The sequence below is a fragment of the Hemitrygon akajei genome, chromosome 29 (assembly GCF_048418815.1).
Source record: "Hemitrygon akajei chromosome 29, sHemAka1.3, whole genome shotgun sequence".
NCBI lineage: Eukaryota > Metazoa > Chordata > Chondrichthyes > Myliobatiformes > Dasyatidae > Hemitrygon > Hemitrygon akajei.
In genome coordinates this window covers 46,881,605-46,902,947 of record NC_133152.1, presented here as the reverse complement: position 1 = coordinate 46,902,947, position 21,343 = coordinate 46,881,605, and the positions used below count along the sequence as shown (strand labels likewise).

General features: G+C 42.6%; 2 protein-coding genes across 7 annotated transcripts in view; one reads left to right on the top strand and one right to left on the bottom strand.

Moving 5' to 3' along the window:
* LOC140718487 (trypsin-3) overlaps positions 1 to 12,225 on the bottom strand; it is a 44,167-nt gene extending 31,942 nt beyond the window's left edge. The window contains exons 1-2 of one of the 5 annotated variants that reach the window (XM_073032341.1): positions 12,102 to 12,225; positions 11,809 to 11,910 (exon numbers count right to left, since the gene is read on the bottom strand). The gene's annotated coding sequence lies outside the window, so the exon portion shown is untranslated. Of the gene's footprint in view, positions 1 to 947; positions 1,033 to 11,635; positions 11,787 to 11,808; positions 11,970 to 12,101 lie in introns of those variants that run through there. The other 4 variants (XM_073032342.1, XM_073032340.1, XM_073032344.1 and 1 more) reach the window with 4 other exon arrangements.
* On the top strand, positions 704 to 11,173 carry LOC140718489 (trypsin). Of its 2 annotated transcripts, none has more exons than XM_073032346.1 (5): positions 704 to 776; positions 971 to 1,118; positions 1,208 to 1,352; positions 6,285 to 6,551; positions 10,997 to 11,173. In XM_073032346.1, the coding sequence occupies exons 1-5, from the start codon at positions 719 to 721 to the stop codon at positions 11,051 to 11,053; spliced, it is 675 nt and encodes a 224-aa protein (XP_072888447.1). In that variant the 5' UTR covers positions 704 to 718; the 3' UTR covers positions 11,054 to 11,173. The 2 variants fall into 2 exon arrangements, with proteins under 2 accessions (XP_072888447.1, XP_072888446.1); XM_073032345.1 differs by lacking the exon at positions 10,997 to 11,173 and adding an exon at positions 8,072 to 9,497.
* Positions 12,226 to 21,343: the final 9,118 nt, after the last annotated feature.

Here is a 21,343-nt window from a genome sequence, read left to right as displayed (position 1 = left end):
TACAGGCCACAGCCTCAGTTCAGCGTAAATCTCGCAGAATAGCGAGGTGAACTGGCCCGTTCCTCGCCTCTGGCCCTGACACCCTGACCTTTTCAATATAACTCACACACAACACATAAAGTGTGATTACCACAAATAAGTTAACAAATAATAAAATATATTCCAGAAGATTGATGTTTAACGTAAGGTGCATTTATGACACAAGTTAGAAAGTGAACAGTATAATGCTACTGGCACTTATTGCATGATGAGACCTGCGTGTTGGCGGGGAGTTGATGGTCTGGGGGAAGAAGCTGCTTCCCATCCTAACGTTCCCTGCCCTCATGCTATGATACCTCTTGCCTGATGGTGGGGGGGGAGCAAAGAGATTATTGGACAGACGTGAGGAATCCTTGATAATATTAATCTTGGATCTTAAGGAATTAATTCCAATAGAGTCGGTGTTGATGTGGAACTGAACGTGATCACTTTCAGCTCTCACACAGTCAGGCAGCTGAATAGGACCTCCGCTGTTTGTACGTGATTTCAGTTTCAATGATTCCCATTTAAAGTTAATTACAATATATAATGTTACCAGGAAAGCTGCTGCAGGGAACTCAGTAACTGGATAAAAGAACACTTGACATTCTGTTGTTTGCTTACAGCTCTGAGTCAGTGACTTCCCTATTAAGCAGCGGTAGGCGCAGTAGTTTTAGCCCTGCTCTTCCCGGAACACAAAATGAATGTCTCCAACCTTTATATACTCCTGCTCTTCCTGAAATCACCTACAACCTATGGTGAGTGTTCGCTTATTCAGTTATATATGCTACAATATATCCACTGCTATGGAGAGATTTTGATGTACGATAGTACATCTGTGGGCAATTTCAAGCAGCGGTGGGTCATAATAAGTTAGTTCAAATATACAGTATCTGCTGGTTTTGTAAGAATATGATAAACGGTATAACCTGGCAGTTTCTTTCACCTCCAGGGCAGTCGCGAATTGTTGGTGGGTATTCAGTACTGCCTCACTCCATCAGGTACCAGGTGTCTCTGAAAAGACCGGGAGGAATTCATTATTGTGGAGGCTCTTTGATTCATCGCCGATGGGTTGTGACTGCCGCACACTGCAAAGTTGGGTTTGTAGATCTCTGTACTAAACACCTTCCAACCACAGGAATGAAGAGGTGGCATTAACGCATGGCTGTGTGTTCATGTCTCATTACAGAGGGACTGAGTCTGTACAGATAGTTGCAGGGGAGCACTCGATCACCAGATATGAAGGGACCGAACAAACGTTTTGCCCATCTAAGATGATTCCACATCCTCGGTATGATCCAGAGAGCAAAGATTCTGACATCATGTTGATTAAGGTACATCTTTTGTGTGTGAAGTTTCGGAGCGTTCAAGTTTAGGAAGTGTTAAACGGTGAATGACCCTCATGTTTACGAGCTGCAGAGCAATCTTAAAGGTTCTAATTTATGATAATATAATCAAGTTCAAATTCAAGTTTATTTTCATTCAACCATTCACATGTATACAGCTAAACAAAACATTGTAAACATTGTTCCTCTGTGCAAAAGACAGAACATAAAGTCACACGCAGCACACATTGTTACGATCCAGGATATACAATCATAAACACAAGAGATTCTGCAGATGCTGGAAATCCAGAGCAACACACAAAAAAAAGCTGGAGGAACTGATCACGTCAGGCAGCATCTACGGAAATGAATAAACAGTTGCTGTTTTGGGCCAAGACATCAACTGTTTATTCATTTCCATTGATGCTGCCTGACCTGCTAAGTTCCTCCAGAGTTTTGTGAGTGTTGCTCAGCACATACTATCACCTGGGGATGTATCTGTCACAAAAACATGTTAAAATCCTTCTTCTTTCCTTTTGTGCACTGGTCACTTATCTTCAGGATGGTCTGTTACAAAGATCCAGAGCTTCTACAAACATCTGGATAAATGAGTTTTAATCATCTTTAGACAGGCAGTGATTTTGTAAGTAAGCATAACTTTACAGTGGGGCAACTTGCAAAACTTCCACAATACTTTCAAAGGATGAAGGGACAGACAACCGGTTCTGCTGACCTATTTACGGTGTAATCAATCCGTGGAGCTGCATAATATGTATTCTCCACTGAACTGGCCTTTTCAGCCAGTATTTCCGCCACATTTTGCTTAAAACTGAAGAGTTCTTAACTTGAGTTGTTATCTCTGTGGAAAAGTTCACGAGAACTGCCCAAAGCCAAGATCGTCTACCTTTTCCTCTGTGTACTGATTTATGATTTATATTAATTCACGATTCAAGATTCAACAATGTTTAATGTCATTTCCTGTTCACACATGTACAGGAGAACAAAATAATTGTTACTCTGGATCTGATGCAGCACAAAAAAACACAATAAGATAAAGAACATAATAATAAAAAACATAATTAAATACAAATCTATAAGATAGGTTATATCTAATGGATTTGATTGTATGTCCATAAAGTGACGTTAGGCACAGGAGTGACTGACAGGAAATGATAAAGTAGTGGTGTTTGGGGGTGTGGAGGGGTGGGTTAGTGGGTGGAGGTGTTGATCAGCCTTACTGCTGATCTGAACTAAATGTTTATTTCTCCCTTCATTAACAATTATAATCAGTATTGTCTTTGGACACTGCTGGCTGGAAAATCCATGCCTCGTTATAATCATCAGGACAGTGAGATTACTTAAATATAATTGTTTAAAAATCTCCAAATCCTGGTCTGGGTTTGAAATATTTGCACTGACAGATGCACAAGTAAACACTCAAACGTTCTGAATGTGGCACATTTGTTCAAACCGAAAGTATGAACATAATTTCACTCACCTGCATTGGTTCTGAAGGTGTAGGTAAACTTCCTGGCCAGGTGGCATTGCCTTCGGAGGCTGCTTCCTTTTCGGTCACATCTAGGATGCTCAATTTCTAATTTAAATGCAATGTCTCATTGGCTGCTGGTTGGATGAAAACATCCAATAGCTGTGAAAGCTAGGGAGTGCCAGAGGACCAATATACCTGGCATATGTATGCATTATGGTTAGAACACTATAAAATATTGCTAGATGTTTCCTTACATCAAGGACTGAGGCCATCAGTTTTCCCTTATATGCCCATGTAAGCAAAGTAGACAGCGAGGAAGGCTATCAGAGCTTGCAGTAGGATCTGGGCCAGCAGGAAAAATGGACTGAAAAATGGCAGATGGAATTGAATGCAGACAAGTGTGAGGTTTTGCGCTTTGGGAGGACAAACCAGGGTAGGACTTAGACAGTGAGTGGTAGGGCATTGAGGTGTGTGGTAGAACAGGGGGATCTGGGAATACAGGTCCATCATTTGTTGAAAGTGGTGTCACAGGTAGATAGGGTCATAAAGAAAACTTTTGGTCTGTTGGCCTTCATAAATCAGAGTATTGAGTACAGGAGTTGGGGTGTTATGTTGAATGAGGTCTAACTTGGAGTTTTGTGTGCCTACAAAAAAGATTTCAGTAATATTTGAAGAGTGCAGAGAAGATTTACAAGGATGCTGATGGGACTTAAGGACCTGAGTTACAGGGAAAGGCTGAATTGGTTAGAGATGTATTCCCTGGAGCACAGGAGACTGAGGGGGGATTTGAAAGAGGTATACAAAATTATGAGTGGTTTAGATAGGGTAAAAGTAAGCAGGCTTTTTCCACTGAGGCTGGCTGGGTCTAGAACTAGAGGCCATGGGTTAAGTGTGAAGGGTGAAAAGTTTAAAGGGAAGATGAGGGGAACTTCTTCACTCAGAGGGTGGTGAGAGTGTGGAATAAGCTGTCAGCACAAGTGGTGGGTGTGGGTTTGATTGTAACATTTAAGAGAAATTTGGATAGGTACATGGATAGGAGGGGTATGGAGGCCAATGGTCCGGGTGTGGGTCGATGGGACAAGGTAGGGTATCAATTTGGTACTGACTAGATGGGCCATAGGACATATTGTGTGTTGTAGTATTCTATGACTCCAAGACTCAAATTCGACTTAACCCAGCTCCTCACACAAAATGCTGGAGGAACTCAGCAGGCCAGGCAGCATCTATGGAAAAGAGTACAGTTGATGTTTCGGGCTGAGACCCTTCAGCAGGACTGGAGAAAAAAAACTATGAGGAGTCAGAGTTAGAAGGTGGAGGGACGGGAGGGAGAAACACAAGGTGAGAGGTGAAACTGGGAGGGGGAAGGATGAAGTAAAGAGCTGGGAAGTTGATTGGTAAAAGAGATACAGGGCTGGAGAAGGCGGAATCGAATAGAAAAGGACACAAACCAGCTCCTCCCTCTTCTTCAACCACACATCTTGCTGAATTTCTTTGGTATCTGGTACAACGAAATATCAGAACACACAGTGAAATGCATCGTATTGTGTCAATGACCAAAAGTCACCGTGCTTCTGGCAGCAACATAACATTCCCACAACTTACTAAAGCTAACCTGACCGTCTTTGGAATGTGGGAGGAATTGCACACAGCCATGAGGAAAACATACAAACTCCGTACAGACAGAGGGGGGAATTGAATGTGGATTGTTGGCACCGCAGAGGATTGTGTCGACTGCAACACTACTATGCCATCCACAGCCACAATGAAGATATTTTTGGCTTGACTGATTGGTGTTCTTGATGTCTCACTCAGAGATGGACAATACTTCAACAACCCAATAGGTCACATGATATTGGAGCAGAATTAGGCCATTTGGTCCATCAATCTGCTCCGTCATTTCATCATGGCTGATCCATTTTCCCTCTTAGCCCCAATCTCCTGCCTTCTCCCTGTAACCTTTCATGCCCTGACTAGTCAGAAGCTATCAACATCTGCTTTGAATATACCCAATGATCTGGCTTCCACAGCTACCCATGGCAACAAATTCCACAAATTCACCACTCTTTGGCTAAAGAAATTCTTCATCATCTGTCTAAATAGACATCCCTCTACACTGAGGCTGTGTCCTCTGGTCTTAGACTCCCCAACAATAGGAAACATCCTTGCCACATCCACTATTGAGGTCTTTCAACATTTGATTTCAATGAGACCCTTCTGAATTCCAGTGAGTACAGGCCCAGAGTCATTAAACTCTTCTCATATAAGAAGCATTTCAATCCTGGAATAATTTTTGTAAACCTCCTTTGAACTCTTTCCAATGTCAGCCCATCCTTTCTCAGATGAGGAGGCTAAAACTGTTCACAATACAAGTGAGGCTTCACCAGTGTCTTATAAAGCCTCAACATTACATCCTTGCTTTTATATTTCTAATCCTCTTGAAATAAATGCTAACATCATGTTTGTTTTCCTCATCATAGTCTCAATCTATAAATTAACCTTCAGGGAATTCTGCACAAGGGCTCCCAAGTTCCTTTGCACCTCAGATTTTTGAATTTTCTCTCTATTTAGAAAATAGTCTATGGTTTTATTTTTTCTGCCAAAGTGTACAACCTTACACTTCGATCTGCCACTTCTTTGCTCATCCTTTTAATCTTGTCTAAGTCCTGACTGTGGAGGCCAGGTTGATGGTTATATTTAATGTGGAGGCTGATAGGTCCTTGATTATTTAGGATGTCAAAGGTTACAGGGAGAAGGCAGGAGAATGGGGGGGGGGGGTGAGAGGGATAGTAAATCAGCCATGAGGGAATAATGGAGAAGACTCAATGGGCTGAACGGCCTGATTCTGCTCATGGTCTTCTGGTCTTAAGTTCCAGCGACAGTATATGAAGAGCCTATTGATTAACTGCACACATTGTTTGCGACGCTCACATCTCATGCCTGCCAATTTGCATAGTAATTGACCGTAACCCATCGAATCCTAGACTTCTAGAGTCACACCACACAGAAACAGGCCTATCGGCCCGACCTGCCTATGCTGACCAAGACTGCCATCTGAGTCTAATGCATGTGCTCATGTTTGACCCATATTTGAAAGCTCTGCTGTCCACGTAGAGTGCCTGTCCAAATGTCTGTTCAACAAACGTCACATGGCGCACTGCCAAGCATTGTTTGTAATATTTTTGTCACTTTGAAAGGCTGTTACTTAAATTCAGCTTACAAAATGATCACTAACACACACACACACACACACACACACACACACACACACACACACACACACACACACACACACACACACACACACACACACACACACACACACACACACACACTCTCTCTCTCTCTCTCTCTCTCTCTCTCACCCGTGTGTGTGCCCACACACATTTCTATCACTAACACCAGCTGAGAACGACGTCACTGTCTGACCATACTATGTCCTGTCTCATAAACAGCTGTCTCGACCCGCCAGGTTGAACTACTTTGTGGGTATTGTACCCTTGCCCCGCCAAAGATCGAGACTGCAGGCAGACACATTATGCCAAGTATCAGGATGGGGATTCGTCAGTCCGAATGGGAAGTTCATACCCAGGATGCTGAGAGCAGTTAGACTGCCCATCGTGTCCAATTCGCGGTGTAACCACACTGATTCATACAACGGCAACATCACAGCCAACATGATCTGCGCTGGATTCAAAACAGGAGGCAAGGATTCCTGCCAGGTACAAGACCTTCCTTCTTCTTCTCTTAAGCCTGACCGTAGCTTGCCGGAGTCCTCTGTCCTGGGCCAGTATTAGCCCATCTTAGAAGCTCCTTCCTCTGCCAGGGGTGAGGTCTTTGGAGTTTCTGTAGCTCTCTGGGTTTTTACGGGACGGGGTTGCTAGCCCCATACCTAGCCCTCCTCCTTTCACAGCCGGGCTTGGGACGGGGTTATAGGGACCTCCAGCTCAGCAATAACCTCCAGCAGATGACGTTTTGTTCCAGAGCCCAGCATCTGCCGTCCCTTGCGTGTCAACAAACTGGTTCAATTTGCCATCACTAATGCTGGGGACCCACACCAGGTTAGGACTGACACAGAGAGATGTACTGTAGCTGGGAGAGTGTGTATAACGTGAGCATGGTTCTGAATTAATCGAATTGGCTCTAATGCTCTTAGCTGTTTCAAAAATATTTTAGATTTAGAATCAGAATCAGGTTTAACATCACTAAATATGTTGTGAAATTGTTGTTTAGTAGCAACAGCACAGCAAACTATAAATTACAATAAGAAGTTCATATAAAAAACTAAATTAACTAAGTAGTACAAAAAGAGATGGGAAAAATAGTGAGGTAGTGTCCAGTGTAGCTGTGTCTCTCAGTATCTTTCACACCTTGATCAAGTTGCCTCTGATCCTCTGTTGCTCTAAAGAGAAAAGCCCTAACTCGATCAACCTATCCTCATAAGACACGCTCTGTAATCCAGTCAGTATCCTGGTGAATCTTCTCTGCACCCTCTCTAAAGCTCCCACATCCTTCCATTAATAAGCAACCAGAAATGAACACAATACTCCACGTGGTTTAAAGTCAACTTATTATCAAAGCTCATATATGTCACCATATGCTACCCTGAAATTCATTTTCTTGCGGGCATTCACAATAGAACAGAGAAATACGATTGAATCAATGCAAAACTACACAGACCGACAACCAATGTGCAAGCAAAAAACAGACAAATAAATACAAACATACATACATAAATAAATAAAGAGAGAAATAAATAAATATTGAGAACAAGAGCTGTAGAATCCTTGAACGTGAGTCTGCAGGTTGTGGAATCAGTTCAGAGTTGGGGTGGGTGATGAGCCTGATGGTTGGAGGGTAGTAACTATTCCTGTACCTGCCAGTGTGGGACCAGAGGCTCCTGAACCTCCTCCCCAATTGCACCTGAAAGAAGAGAGCATGGCCTGGATGGTGGCGGGGGTCCTTGATCATGGATGCTGCTTTCTTATGGACTAATTAGTGTCTATGGGATTAACTCCTTTATGACACAACCATGTAAGACTCTGCTGATGTGAGGACTGTATTCACTTAGCACAGGAAGGTGACACAGGAGCAAGCTGAGAATGGGGGATCTGCGCAAAAGGAAGACGTTCTTGCCCCCTACTCTCCGCAAGTTCTGCCATTGTGTGTTTGCTGTTTTCTAATGTCCGTCCGGGGTCCTGCCTATTAACTCATTCCTGGTATTCTATTTTTTCTTTAACAGGGGGATTCTGGTGGTCCCTTGGTCTGTAAGGGCAGAATATACGGGATAGTATCATGGGGCAAGCATTGTGGAGACAGGAGATACCCTGGGGTATATACAGCTGTGGCAAAGTTCCGTGACTGGATTATCAGAACCATCAACAGATCATAAATTAATTTGTACCCCCCTTGTCAATTTTGTTAAATTTCTTCCCGTTCTGGCTGACAAAACATTTACACAATTAACTGCTCAAATAAGACCAAGATTATTATATAATTCAAGATTGTTTAATGCCATTTCCAGTACACAAGTGTAAAGGAGAACAAAATAATTGTTACTCCAGATCTGATGCAGCACAAAAAACCACAACAAGATAAATAACACAATAATAATAAAAATACAATCAATATAAATACTTAAGATAGCTTCTATACAGAGATTGATTTATGTCCATAAAGTGATGCTTGGCATAGGAGTGTCTGTACATTAGGTGACTCTGACAGGAAATGATAAAGTAGTGGTGAGGGGTGGGTTAGAGGGTGAAGACAGAACAGACATAGGAGCAGAATTAAGGCCACTTGGCCCATCAAGACTGCTCCACCTTTCCATCATGGCTGTTTTATTATCCCTCTCAACTCATTCTTCTGCCTGTAACCTTTGAAACTCTGATCAACCTTGGCTTTACTCGCCTCCACAGCTGTCTGTGGCAATGAATTCTGCAGATTCGCCTCCTCCTCATCTCTGTCCTAAGGCTCTATTCTGAGACTGCTCCCTCTGGTCTTGGTCTCCCCGCTACAGGAAACATCTTCCCCTCTGCCTGGGCCCTTCAACACTCAGTGGGTTCCAATGACATCAACCCCATTCATCCAAACTCCAGAGAGTTCAGGTCCAGAGCTATCAAAACCGCCAGATACGTTAACCCTTTCATTCCCAGAATCATTCTTGCGAACCTCCTCTGGACCCTCCCCAATGCCACCACATCCTTTCTGAGATACAGGGCCCAAAAACTGCTCACAATACTCCAAACGTAAGCTGAACAAAAGCTTATAAAGCCACAACATTACATCAGTTTGCCTCAGATTGAAAGTACCATATTATTATAGATTGATTCAAGGTGGAGGAATCCATTTCAGCCTTTTGGATTCGAGACAGACCCTTGTTGAAACCATCCAGGCAGCCGTACTGCCTCTCGAGACTGAAATGGTGTCAATAGTTGGAAAGTTTTATTCAAGTCATGTGCGGTGGTACCCATTAACATGCCACAACTGAAAATACGCATTTGTGGAAAAAGGATTCTGAATATTAATGATTCAAAGAAGAATTTATTGAAATTTAACTGGAGGTAGCAGATTTACTTTTGACTGAGAAAGTCACATCAATTGTCTTGACATTGCTGAAGTTTTATTTAGTAGTTTCATTTAGTTATGGAGCTTATGTTGTATTTCAGGGTGACTTTTGTATCGAATTTTGTGAAAATAAAGTGTCTGTTACAAGCAAGTTTTCTTCAATTGTTTTGATAAAACTTTCCTCTTATTTCAATTTTTACACAGAAGAGCATTTATCTTGACATATCTGTATGTTGTTGGGGTCACATAAATCAAAGCTTTACACTTGCACTTACAATCAATGAATGCTTCATTAGATACAGGAATGGAACCCGGTGTGGTCTTCTGTTGCTGTAGCCCATCCACTTCAATGTGTTGTGCATTCAGAGATGCTCTTCTGCACACCACTGTTGTAACGTGTGGTTATTGAGTTACTGTTGCCGTCCTGTCAGCTTGAACCAGTCTGGCCATCTCCTCTGGCCTCTCTCATTGACAAGGCACATTTGCCCACAGAACTGCTCCTCACCAGATGATTTTTGTTTTTCACACCATTCTCTGTAAACTCTAGAGACTGTTGTGCGTGAAATCCCAGGAGATCAGCAGTTTCTGAGATACTCAGACCACCCCATCTGGCACCAGCAATCCACAGTTAAAGTCACTCAGATCACATTTCTTCTCCATTCTGATGGTTGGTCTGAACAACAACTGAACCTCTTGACAACATTTATGCTTTTATGTATTAAATTGCTGCTGCATGATCGGCTGGTTGGATATTTTCATTAACGGGCAGGGGTACAAGGTGTACCTAATAAAGTGGCCACTGAGTGTATTTACATATTACAATATGGGATGAATTAGCATCACAGCACTTAATTATTTATTTAGAGACAAAGCACGTGAATACAGGCCCTTTGGCCCACGCAGACCATCGGAGTGTGCAAATGCGTGCATGGGTGGAAGATAAGAGTTTTGTTTGGCTGTTGTTCTGTCTTGTCATGTTCTGCCAAGCATTATGGGTGAGGTCTGTCGGTGCCAGAGATTGTGGCAAGACTAGTGGGCTGCCCCCAGCACACCCTACGGTTGTGTTGGCTGTTAACGCAAAAGTTGCATTTCACTGTATGTTTCAATGTATGTACATGTGATCAATAAATTGTCTGAATCTGAATCGGAAACTTTACCTTCGACTCTAACTTATCTTTCCAAGGACTTCAAATCTCTGGGAATCCACCCCTTTGCTCCTTCCTCATGTATCGATATTTCTCCTCAGTTAATCAATCAAATGTTCCTTATTGATTTTCTGGGTATGATTAGAATAGGGAAATGACAAAAGATAGACTGGGTGGTTTTGAAAACTCACTTTTGTGATCTCTACAACTCATGTTTTCAGTATTATTTATACTGTTTTATTTATTTATTTTTGTATTCGCAGAGTTTTGACTTCTTTTGCACACTGGTTGTCAGGCAGTCTCTGTGTGTAGTTTTTCACTGATTCTATTGTATTTCTTTGTCCTATTGTGAATGCCTGCAAGAAAATGAATCTCAGGGTTGTATAAGGTGACATGTATTTATTTTGATAATAAATTTACTTCGAACATTGAATAGAGTTGTATTAACTTTTCAGATGGTCGTCCCTCAATCAAGCGTTAAGAATCTGATGAGAAAACATGGCTTCCCCTGAGTGTGGCCCATGGAGCCCTCACCCACATCTCCTCCATTTGCCACACTTCTGCCCTCACCCTGCCTCTCCCCAGACAGAACCAAGTTCCAATGTTCCTGAACTTTCTCCCCGTCAGCCTCCACACCCAGTACATAATCCCTTGTCATTTATCATCCTTTGTGTGACTGCAGGAAACCACAGAGAGTTGTGGACACAGCTCAGCATTTCACAAAACCAGCCTCCCTCCATGGACTCTCTGTACACTTCCTGTCGCCTTGGTAAAGTAGCCAGCAGAATCAAAGACCCCACCACCCCAGACGTTCTCCCTTCTCCCCTCTCCCGTCAGGCAGAAGATACGGAAGGCTGAAAGCATACAGCTCCAGACTCGAGTTTCCAGCATCGACAAGTTCCTAGATGGAATGATGACCTCACAATCCATCTTGTCATGGCCTTGCACCTTATTGTCCACCTGTACTGCACTTTCTCTGTAACTGTAACACTTTATTCTATATTCTGCTATTGTTTTCCCTTGTACTACCTCAATGCATTGTTGTAATAAATGGATCTATACAAATGGTATCCAAGACAAATTTTCCACTGTACCTTGGTGCAAGTGACAATAATAATCCAATTTACCATTTAACGACTTCTGCCATCTTTAATGAGATCCCACCACTGGCCACGCCTTCCGTTCTCAACAATGGTGTGAAGGAACGATGATATATTTCCACATCAGAATGGTGTGCGGTTGGAGGGTAAATTCCAAGTGGACTTACCGTGCTTTTGTTGCCCTTGTCCTTCCACTTGGTAGAGGAGGTGGGTTTGCGAGGTGCCTCGGTCAGGTGCTGCAGAGTGTCCTGTGGACAGCGTACGTTGCTCTGAAAATACCCCAAGAAACTGGATCAACAAAACCTGTAATTTTCCACACATCCTTTTCCTCAACTGGTAGCGTAATGTTGCAACTGAGAGAGTTGGCAATTAACTCAATCCTTAACGAATCATTTACTCTCAACATCAATGCTTTTTAGGCTCCAGGACATGAAAGTGCAACACAAATTCACAGACTGACCTTTCATCTTTAAATCGAGCTGGGATTGGGTTTCACAAGAGTTTTCTTCACTTAAGATATCCGATCCAGTGACTCACTTAGTTGGTCTTTAAAGACACATCTCTTTCAGGAAAACACCCAAAATACTGGAGGAACTCAGCAGGTCAAGCAGCATCTGTGGAGAGGAATGAACAGTTTATGTTACAGGCCAAAGCCCTTCAACATAATCTGAAATTCTTTCCAGGAATTCAGATTTCTGAGTTGGTCTCAGTGAATGAGAAGTGATATGAAGATAGATGTTCGCAAAATATAGGAATTCCAATCCTCCCAACAATAATATTTCAACAATTAAACTCAAGTTTTTATTTATTCAGATGCAACACGGAATAACCCTTCTGGTCTTTTGAGCCATGTCACCTGACAATCCCCTAATTTAATCCTAGCGTAATCGTGGGACAATTTAAAATGAGCAATTATCCTACCAACCAGTAAGGTCTTTGGAGGGTGAGAGGAAGCTGAAGCATCTGGAGGAAGCCCACACTGTCACAGGGAGAATGTACAAACTCCTCATAAACAGCCGTGGAAATTGAACCCACACTACCGTGCCGTCCCAAGTTCAAGTTTAATTTACTGTCATTCAACCTGTATACAGACAGCTAAACAAAACAGCATTTCTCTGGACCAAGGTGCACAAAACAGTACATATAACTCACACACGACACATAAAATAATATTACCACTAGTAAATGAACAAATAATAAGGTGCATTTACAACACACGTTAAAAAGTAAACATTACAACGCTACTGACGCTTCATACCTGATGAGAGCTGGGCGGTGACAGGGAGTTCTGTCGTCTCACAGTCTGCAGGAAGAAGCTGATTCCCATCTTAACAGTTCTTGTACAGTGCAAGACATAAAAAATATGATAAGTTGCAAAAAAAAAATGCAAAAGAAGAATAACACGTGAGTGTACATGGGTCTTGGCTGTCTATCTATCTATCTATTTATTGATTGATTGTGATACCACACAGAATAGCTGCACCACCCAACAATTCCCCCAACTTAACCCCAACCTAATCACAGGACCAATGACCAATTAACCTAACCGGTGTGTGTTTGGACTGTGCGTGGAAACCCATGAGATCACAGGGAGAACTCCTTATAGACAATGGGGGGAATTGAACCCAAGCCAGTGGTATTGTAAAGCATTGTGCTAACCATTACGCTACTGTATGCGGGTTCATGAATGGTTCAGAAATCTGATGGCAGTGGGGAAGAAGCTGTTTGTAAAACACTGCAGGTCTTCTAACCCCTGTACCTCCTACCTCCCATTCACCTAGATTCTAATTCTTACTTAAATTCAGCTTAAGTATCACCTAGAATAATAGAATCATCACAGAAATTCATAACTCCACTTATGGACGGTCCCAAGCCTGGCTGCAAGAGGAGGAGGGTTGGGCATGGAGCTAGTAACCCCATCCCATAAAACCCAGAGTGACAGAAATGTCAACAGAAACTGCAAAGGCCTCACCCCTGGGAGGGGAAGGAACTTCGTTGAGAAGATGGGCTGCACCTGGAGATTGGCCCAGGACAGAGGACTCTAGTGAGCTACTGTCAGCGGCCTATGACCCCGCAAGGGTTCAAAGTTCAAAGTAAAATTTATTACCAGAGTACATACACGTCACCACATACAACCCTGAGATTCTTTTTCCTGCGAGCTTGCTCAGTAAATATATAGACAGGATCAATGAAAGATCAAGTAGAGCATAGAAGACAGCAAACTGTGCAAATGCAAATATAAATAAATAGCAATAAATAACAAGAGCATGAAGTAGAAGATAAACAGTCCTTAAAGTGAGATCATTGGTTGTGGAAACATCTCAATAGATGAGTGTAGTTATCCCTTTTTGTTTAAGAGCCTGATGGTTGAGGGGTAGTATCTGTTCTTGAACCTGATGGTGCAAGTCCATCTTGTTAATACTAAGGAAGTGCAGTTTAGATTGATCCCATTGCCACGGTCAATAGTCCTACATCTGTCAATTTTGTTTTGATTCACCTTGTCTCCGTGTGACCATTTTAAGCGTGGTATCATAGGCTGAGGGCTCTAATTGTTCTCAAACTTCAAAGTGTTCCGCCAGTAATTGCAGATAGTCACAAGCTGGTGCCTGTACAATGCAACACCAAATGGAGTCCAGGGAAAAGGGTTTGGTAGGATTATCGTTTTGTTTGGCAAGTGAGAGGATGACTTTTGTCATAATAATGTCCTGCTCTAAATGGTGGGAGGCTGTGTTTTGACACAATTTAAGCCTTTGTGTCATGTGTTTAACAAACACTTTTTGATGAAGGTGAAACCTCTTTAATGGGTGTTTTCAGGTCCAGAGAAAGCCGAGTTGTCATAGAGATGTTCCCATTAACAGCCCTCTATTATCTCGCTATAATATAGGATAGCAGCAATGAATCAGGACAAAGGAAGACCGAGCCCATTTCCAGGGGATGCAACAAGCCATTCCTGAACAGAAATCACTTTTAACCTCAGTCTGTAATGGTTCAGAACAAAGAAAATATTAACAACAGCATTGGCTAATAATGCAGTGAATTATGAAATCAAACCCCAGACGCCCCGGGTCTAATGTTGTTGCAGATAGTGCCTAAGCACCACGTCAACAATTTTCCTCTTTGCAGTTTTATGTAGCTTTCCCATACAATCAATCGTTTTACTTACTGTCACGGTACTTGAAATATCGTCTCTAGTTCTGGCCACCTCATTATAAAGTTCAAAGTATGTCCAAAGTCCAACAACGTGCTGGGGTCATCCCACAAGTGTCGCCATGCTTCTGGCACCAACTCCGCTTGTCCGCAGTTTACAAAGCCTGACCTGTACACTCCTGGAATGTGGGAAGAAACCAGAGCACCTGGAGGAAATCCACACAATTGCAGGCGGAACGTAGAAACTCCTTATAGATAGCAGCGAGGATTGAAGCCCAACCGCAGGCACTGTAAGTTGATGCGCTAACTTCCACGCTACCACATTGCCAAAGTTTTGTGGGTGAGAGATGGAAATGAATGAATCAGGTGTACAGAATTCACTCGCAATGACAGACAAACTCGAGGCCTGTACTGAGCTCAGTCACGTTGGATCTTCTTCAAAATTAAGTAAAATTTTATTCATAATAAAAATTATTAACAAGAATAAACCATGCAATGTCTTTTCATTCTTACATTCATAGTTAACGTGTTAAGTAGTGTTCTATAACATTCCTTAGAAACATTAGTACTGCTGCCAGCAATGTCATCCCCTGGGGTAATTCATTATTACAATAATTGAGGGGCTTCCTCGCCCACTTTGACCCCTCTTCATCCTAGCAGATGAACCCTACATTGTGGTCCTTCACCGACGAGCCCTCGTGGTGGCTGCACTGGGTTCAATGCATCCCTCAGCATGTCCTCATGCTGCCCAGACTGTCCAGTTAATGGTGTCCCACTGTCCTGGCAGAACAAGAAGCTTTGGGCAGGCCGAAGGGCGTCTCTCACTGACACAATGCTGGATGTCCTTGTCCAGCCACAGGGAATTCATGATGAATAACTCCCAGGAGAGGGGGAAAGTGAATCTGTATAATCTCTCTGAGAAGCATATTCACAGGTCCATAAGACATGGGTTTTAATGGCCCATTTAGCTGGCTTCACCATTCCATCATGGCTAATTTATTTTCCCTCTCAACCCCATTCTTCTGCCTTCTCCAGTAACCTTTGATGCCCTAACTAATCAAGAACCTATCAACCCGTGCTGTAAACAGATCCAATGACTTAGCCTCCATAGTCCTCTGTAGCAATGAATTCACAGGACTGCTCTACGTACAGTATAACGAGAATTTCACAACTGTAGGTTGGTTTGATATCGAGAAAGAAGACTTGGTTCAGTGGAACAGTTTGAATTAAAATTGCGTTTCCATTGAGTAATCATTGGGAAAGACCAATTAGGTGGCAGATTTAGTCTTTGGACTTTGTACAAAAGATGCACGTTGTCGTGGTAACTTCACTGGGGTGGAGGGGTTCCGATGTGCATTTAGCATTCTATCTAAACATCAATAAAGCTGACCCAAAAGTCATTTCCCTCAGGAATCCAAAAAAACCCTTTTATTTCGAGACAAATTTCAAAGCAAGTCATTGGAGATTGTAACATAATCACTGCTTGAGCGCACAAAGCAAGATCTTCTCTCTGCGTTAGTGTCCGTGCCCACTCACACTCTATATTCAGACCTGTGTCCATTAGCCAGGAAGATCGCTGATATCTGATACCTTGAGAACAAGGGCTTTCAGTAAAATTTGTTGCCTTAAGTCAATACAGTCATTCTGAGAAATGATTGCGGTGAAACCTGAGACTATGGAGAGCTCAAGCAATCAGAAGTGATGTATGTTTAACTCTTAATGGACTTATTTATCCATTTGTATAAATAAAAAGTTAACAATTAAACTAATGTTGGCACCTAGCAATTGACTTCAGATTTCAGCATAGTTTAAATGTGTTAACATTAATAAATCCAGACCAGACTCATACCTCAACTCGGAACGTTCCCAATCACCTGCACCAAGTTTTATAAATCTGCCTGCTGGATCCTGATGTCTTTGCAATCCAAAGTTTTTCAGAAGTCAAGAGTGAGATATAGAACATGTTGCTTGCGATTGTTACAAAAGAGGAAAATGAACAGGAAAGAGGATCCAAAAGAACAAAGATAAAGGAGAAAACAACCGTGGTCAACTCATACTCAGACTGGAGATAACAACATCCCAATGACAACAATTCATAGAAACACAGAAAACCTACAGCACAATACAGGCCCTTCGGCCTACAATGCTGTGCCGAACATGTCTCTACCTTAGAAATTACTAGGGTTACCCATAACCCTTTATTTTCCTAAGATCCATATACCTATCCAGGAGTCTCTTAAACTACCCTATCGTATCCACCTCCACCACTGTCGCCGGCAGCCCATTTCACACACTCACCACTCTCTGCATAAAAAACTTACCCCTGACATCTCCTCTGTTCCTACTTCCAAGCAGCTTAAAACTGTGCCCTCTCTTGTTAGCCATTTCAGCCCTGGGAAAAAGCCTCTGACTGTTCACACGATCAATGCCTCTCATCATCTCAATCCAGGCAACGTCCCTGTAAATCTCCTCTGCACCCTTTCCATGGTTTCCACATCCTTCCTGTAGTGAGGTGACCAGAACTGAGCACAGTACTCCAAGTGGGGTCTGACCAGGGTCCTATATAGCTGCAACATTACCTCTCGGCTCCTAAACTCAATCCCACGGTTGATGACGGCCAATGCGCCATATGCCTTCTTAATCACAGAGTCAACCTGCAGAGCAGCTTTGAGCGTCCTATGGACTTGGACCCCAAGATCCCTCTGATCCTCCACACTGTCAAGGGTCTTACCATTAATACTATATTCTGCCATTATATTTGACCTACCAAAATGAACCATCTCACACTTATCTGGGTTGAACTCCATCTGCCACTTCTCAGCCTAGTTTTGCATCCTATCGATGTCCCGCTGTAACCTCTGACAGCCCTCCACACTACCTACAATGCCCCCAACCTTTGTGTCATCAGCAAATTTACTAATCCATCCACTTCCTCATCCAGGTCATTTATAAAAATCAAGGAGAGTAAGGGTCCCAGAACAAATCCCCAAGGCACACCACTGGTCACCGACCTCCATTCAGAATATGACCCATCTACAACCACTCTTTGCCTTCTGTGGGCAAGTCAGTTCTGGATCCATAAAGCAATGTCGCCTTGTATCCCATGCGACAAGCCTTGCATGGGGTACCTTATCAAATGCATTGCTGAAATCCATAAACACTACACTTACTGCTCTGCCTTCATTAATTCACCTATCAAATAGAGAGATTCAATGCATGGCATTTGCTTCAGAAAGACAAAAATTTCTAGAAAAATCAGAGTCAACTGTAGCATAATTTCAGGAAAATTCACTAAAGAATTAAATGTTTACAGGTGATTATATAAAAACACAGTACTGTGCAAAAGTCATCAGCACATATATAGCTGGGGTCCCTGAGACTTTTGCACAGCACTGTATTTGTCAACCTGGAGCGAGAGCAAGTTTGTAAATCTGGCAGGAACAAACGATGTTGGGAATGGTGAGGGTGGAGGGTGTGGGAGGGGCGTGGGACAGGTGGCAGAGAAGGAATACCAGGGTTAGGGTCATTAGACATCAGGCTAGGTCATTTGATTCCAAACAATTGTGTTTTTGATCACTACAGAATGTCTCTCTGGTGCTTTCGGTTCCCTCCCCTCTCCCAACCACCATTCCTTTCTCCCTGCCCCCTTACCACATTCAGTCCCCAATAAACAGAATGGTTTATCAAAATGGAATCTGTTGGTTTTTTTGTGGCAGCAGTACAGTGCAATATATAAAATTACTACAGTACGGTGCAAAAGTCTTAGGCACCCTGGCTATATATATGTGCCTGAGTACTCTAGTTATGTGATAGGTTGGTGTGTTAGATCATAAGGCATAGGAGCAGAATTAGGCCATTCAGCCCATCTAGTCTGCTCTGCCATTCCATTATGGCTGATTGCGAATCTCACTCAGGCCCACACACTCGCTTTCTCGCCATACCCTTAGGTCCCCAGACTAATCGGAAACTATCAATTTCCACTTTAAATATACCCACAGACTTGGCTTCCACCGCAGCCTGTGGCAGAGCATTCCACAAATTCACTACTCTCTGGCTGAAAAAAATTCCTCCTTACCTCTGTTCTAAAGGGTCACCCCTAAATTTAGTGGCTGTGCCCTCTGGTTCTGGATAACCCCACCATAGGAAGCATCCACTCCACATCCATTTCATTCATTCCTTTCAATATTCAGTAGGTTTCAATGAGATCTCCCCTATCCTTCTAAATTCCAGTGAGTACAGGCCCAAAGCTGCAACATGCTTCTCATATGTTAACCCCTTCATTCCCAGAATAAACCTCGTGAACCTCCTCTGGACTCTCCAATCACCACACATCCTTTCTTAGAGATGGGGGCCAAAACTGTTGACAATATTCCAAGTGCAGCCCTGATCAGTGTCTTGTAAAGGCTCAGCATTATCTCCTTGTTTTTATGTTCTTTTCTCCTTCAAATAAATGCCAGCATTGCATTTGCCTTCTTTACCACAGACTCAACCTTCTGGGAGTCTTGCACAAGGACTCCTAAGATCCTGTGTACCTCTAATGTTTGAAACTTCTCCCTATTTAGATAATAGTCCACACTATTGTTCCTTTTACAAAAATGCATTATCATACATTTCCCAATACTGCATTCCATCTGCCACTTTTTTTGCCCATTCTTCCATTTTGTCCAAGTCCTTCTGCAATCACACTGCTTCCTCAGCACTACCTACCCCTCCACCTATCTTTGTAAGATCTGCAAACTTTGCCACAAAGCCATCAATTCCATTATCTAAACCAATTACAAACAATGTGAAAAGCAGTGGTCCCAAAACTGACCCACTAGTCACCGGCAGCCAACCAGAAAAGGTCCCCTTCATTCCCACTCACTGCCTGTTGCCTGTCAGCCATTCTCTATCCATGCCAAAATCTTTCCTGTAACGCCATAGGATTTTATTTTGTTAAGCAGCCTCATGTGTGGCACCTTATCAAACGTGTTCTGAAAATCCAAGTAAATGACATCCACTGCCTCTCCTTTATCCACCCTGCTTGTTACTTCCTTGAAGAACTCTAACAGATTAGTCAGGTAAGATTTCTCTTTACAGAAACCATGCTGACTTTGACTTATTATATCACGTGCCTTCAAGTACCCCAAAACCTCATCCTTAATAATGGACTCCAACACTTTCCCAACCACCAAAATTAGGCTAACTGACCTGTAATTTCCTTTCTTTTGCCTTCCTCCCTTCTTAAAGAGTGGAGAGACATTTGCAATTTTCCAGTCCTCTGGAACCATACCAGAATGAAGTGATTCTAGAAAGATCATAAACCTGTGCATCTGCTAACTCTTCAGCAACCTCTTTCTGAACTCTGGGATGAAGTCTATCTGGTCCAGTTGACTTATCCACCTTATGACCTTTCAGTTTGCCTGGCACTTTTTCCTTTGTAATAGCAATAGCACTTACTCCTGATCCCTGAATGAATAGAAACAAACTCCCTATTCTTTCAAAAGTTAAATAAGAAAATAATAATAAGAAATAAACTTACCTACTTGCCACACCTTTGCCGGTTCTTGCTGAAGCCTGTTGAGCCAAAGCCTTGCCACTCTGACTCGGACCACTCCCATGATGACCGCTCTGCTAGATGGTATTGTATGTATGGTAGCACAGAGTGAAGCAAGGGGGACTGTACAATGATAGACTGTGGCACAGTACTGTACAGGCAGGCATAGGAAAGTTAACAATGAAAAAAAAAGGAAAAACAATTCTACAGTCCAATCCAACACAGCATGGAAATTATCCTATGCAGATGCATTATAGCTTGGAGTGGCACCTGCTCTGCCCGTGACAGTGGGACATAGCTCAGTGAAACATAGAAACCAGCCTCCTCTCCATGGCCTTTGTCTGCACTTCTCTCTACCTCAGTAAAGCAGCTAGCATAATCGAACACTCCACCCATCCTGGACATTCTCTCTTCTCCTTCTTCCAATGGCAGAAAATACAAAAGACTAAAAGTACCTACCACCAGGCTCAACAACATCCTCTACCCCACTGTTATAAGGCTGTTTAACAGACTCCTTGTTAGCTAAGATTGACTTCACAGCCCAGAAGGTGGCAATGGCAAACGACTTTCAGAAATTTGCCAGGAACAATCATGGTCATGGAAAGACCATGATCACCCATATCATACAACATATAATGAATGAATAAATGAATGTATTTGCCTCTACCACCATCTCAGATAGTGTGTTCCATGTACCCACCACTCTCTGTGTAAAAAACAGCCTCTGAAATCCCCCCTATACTTTCCCCCAATCACGTTACAATTAGGCCCACTCGTATTAACAATTTCCATCCTGGGAATAAGTCTCTGATTGTCCAGTTGAGCTATGCCTCTCATCATCTTGTACACCTCAATCAAGTCACCTCTCATCCTTCGTCACTCTTTCATCTTACTGCCAACTAGATCCCATCATGTATGAAGCACCTGTAGCATAATATTTTTCATTTTTTAACCTGTGTCATAAATGCACTGTGTTATTTGTTAATTTATTTGTGGCAATGTTACTTAATGTGTTGTGT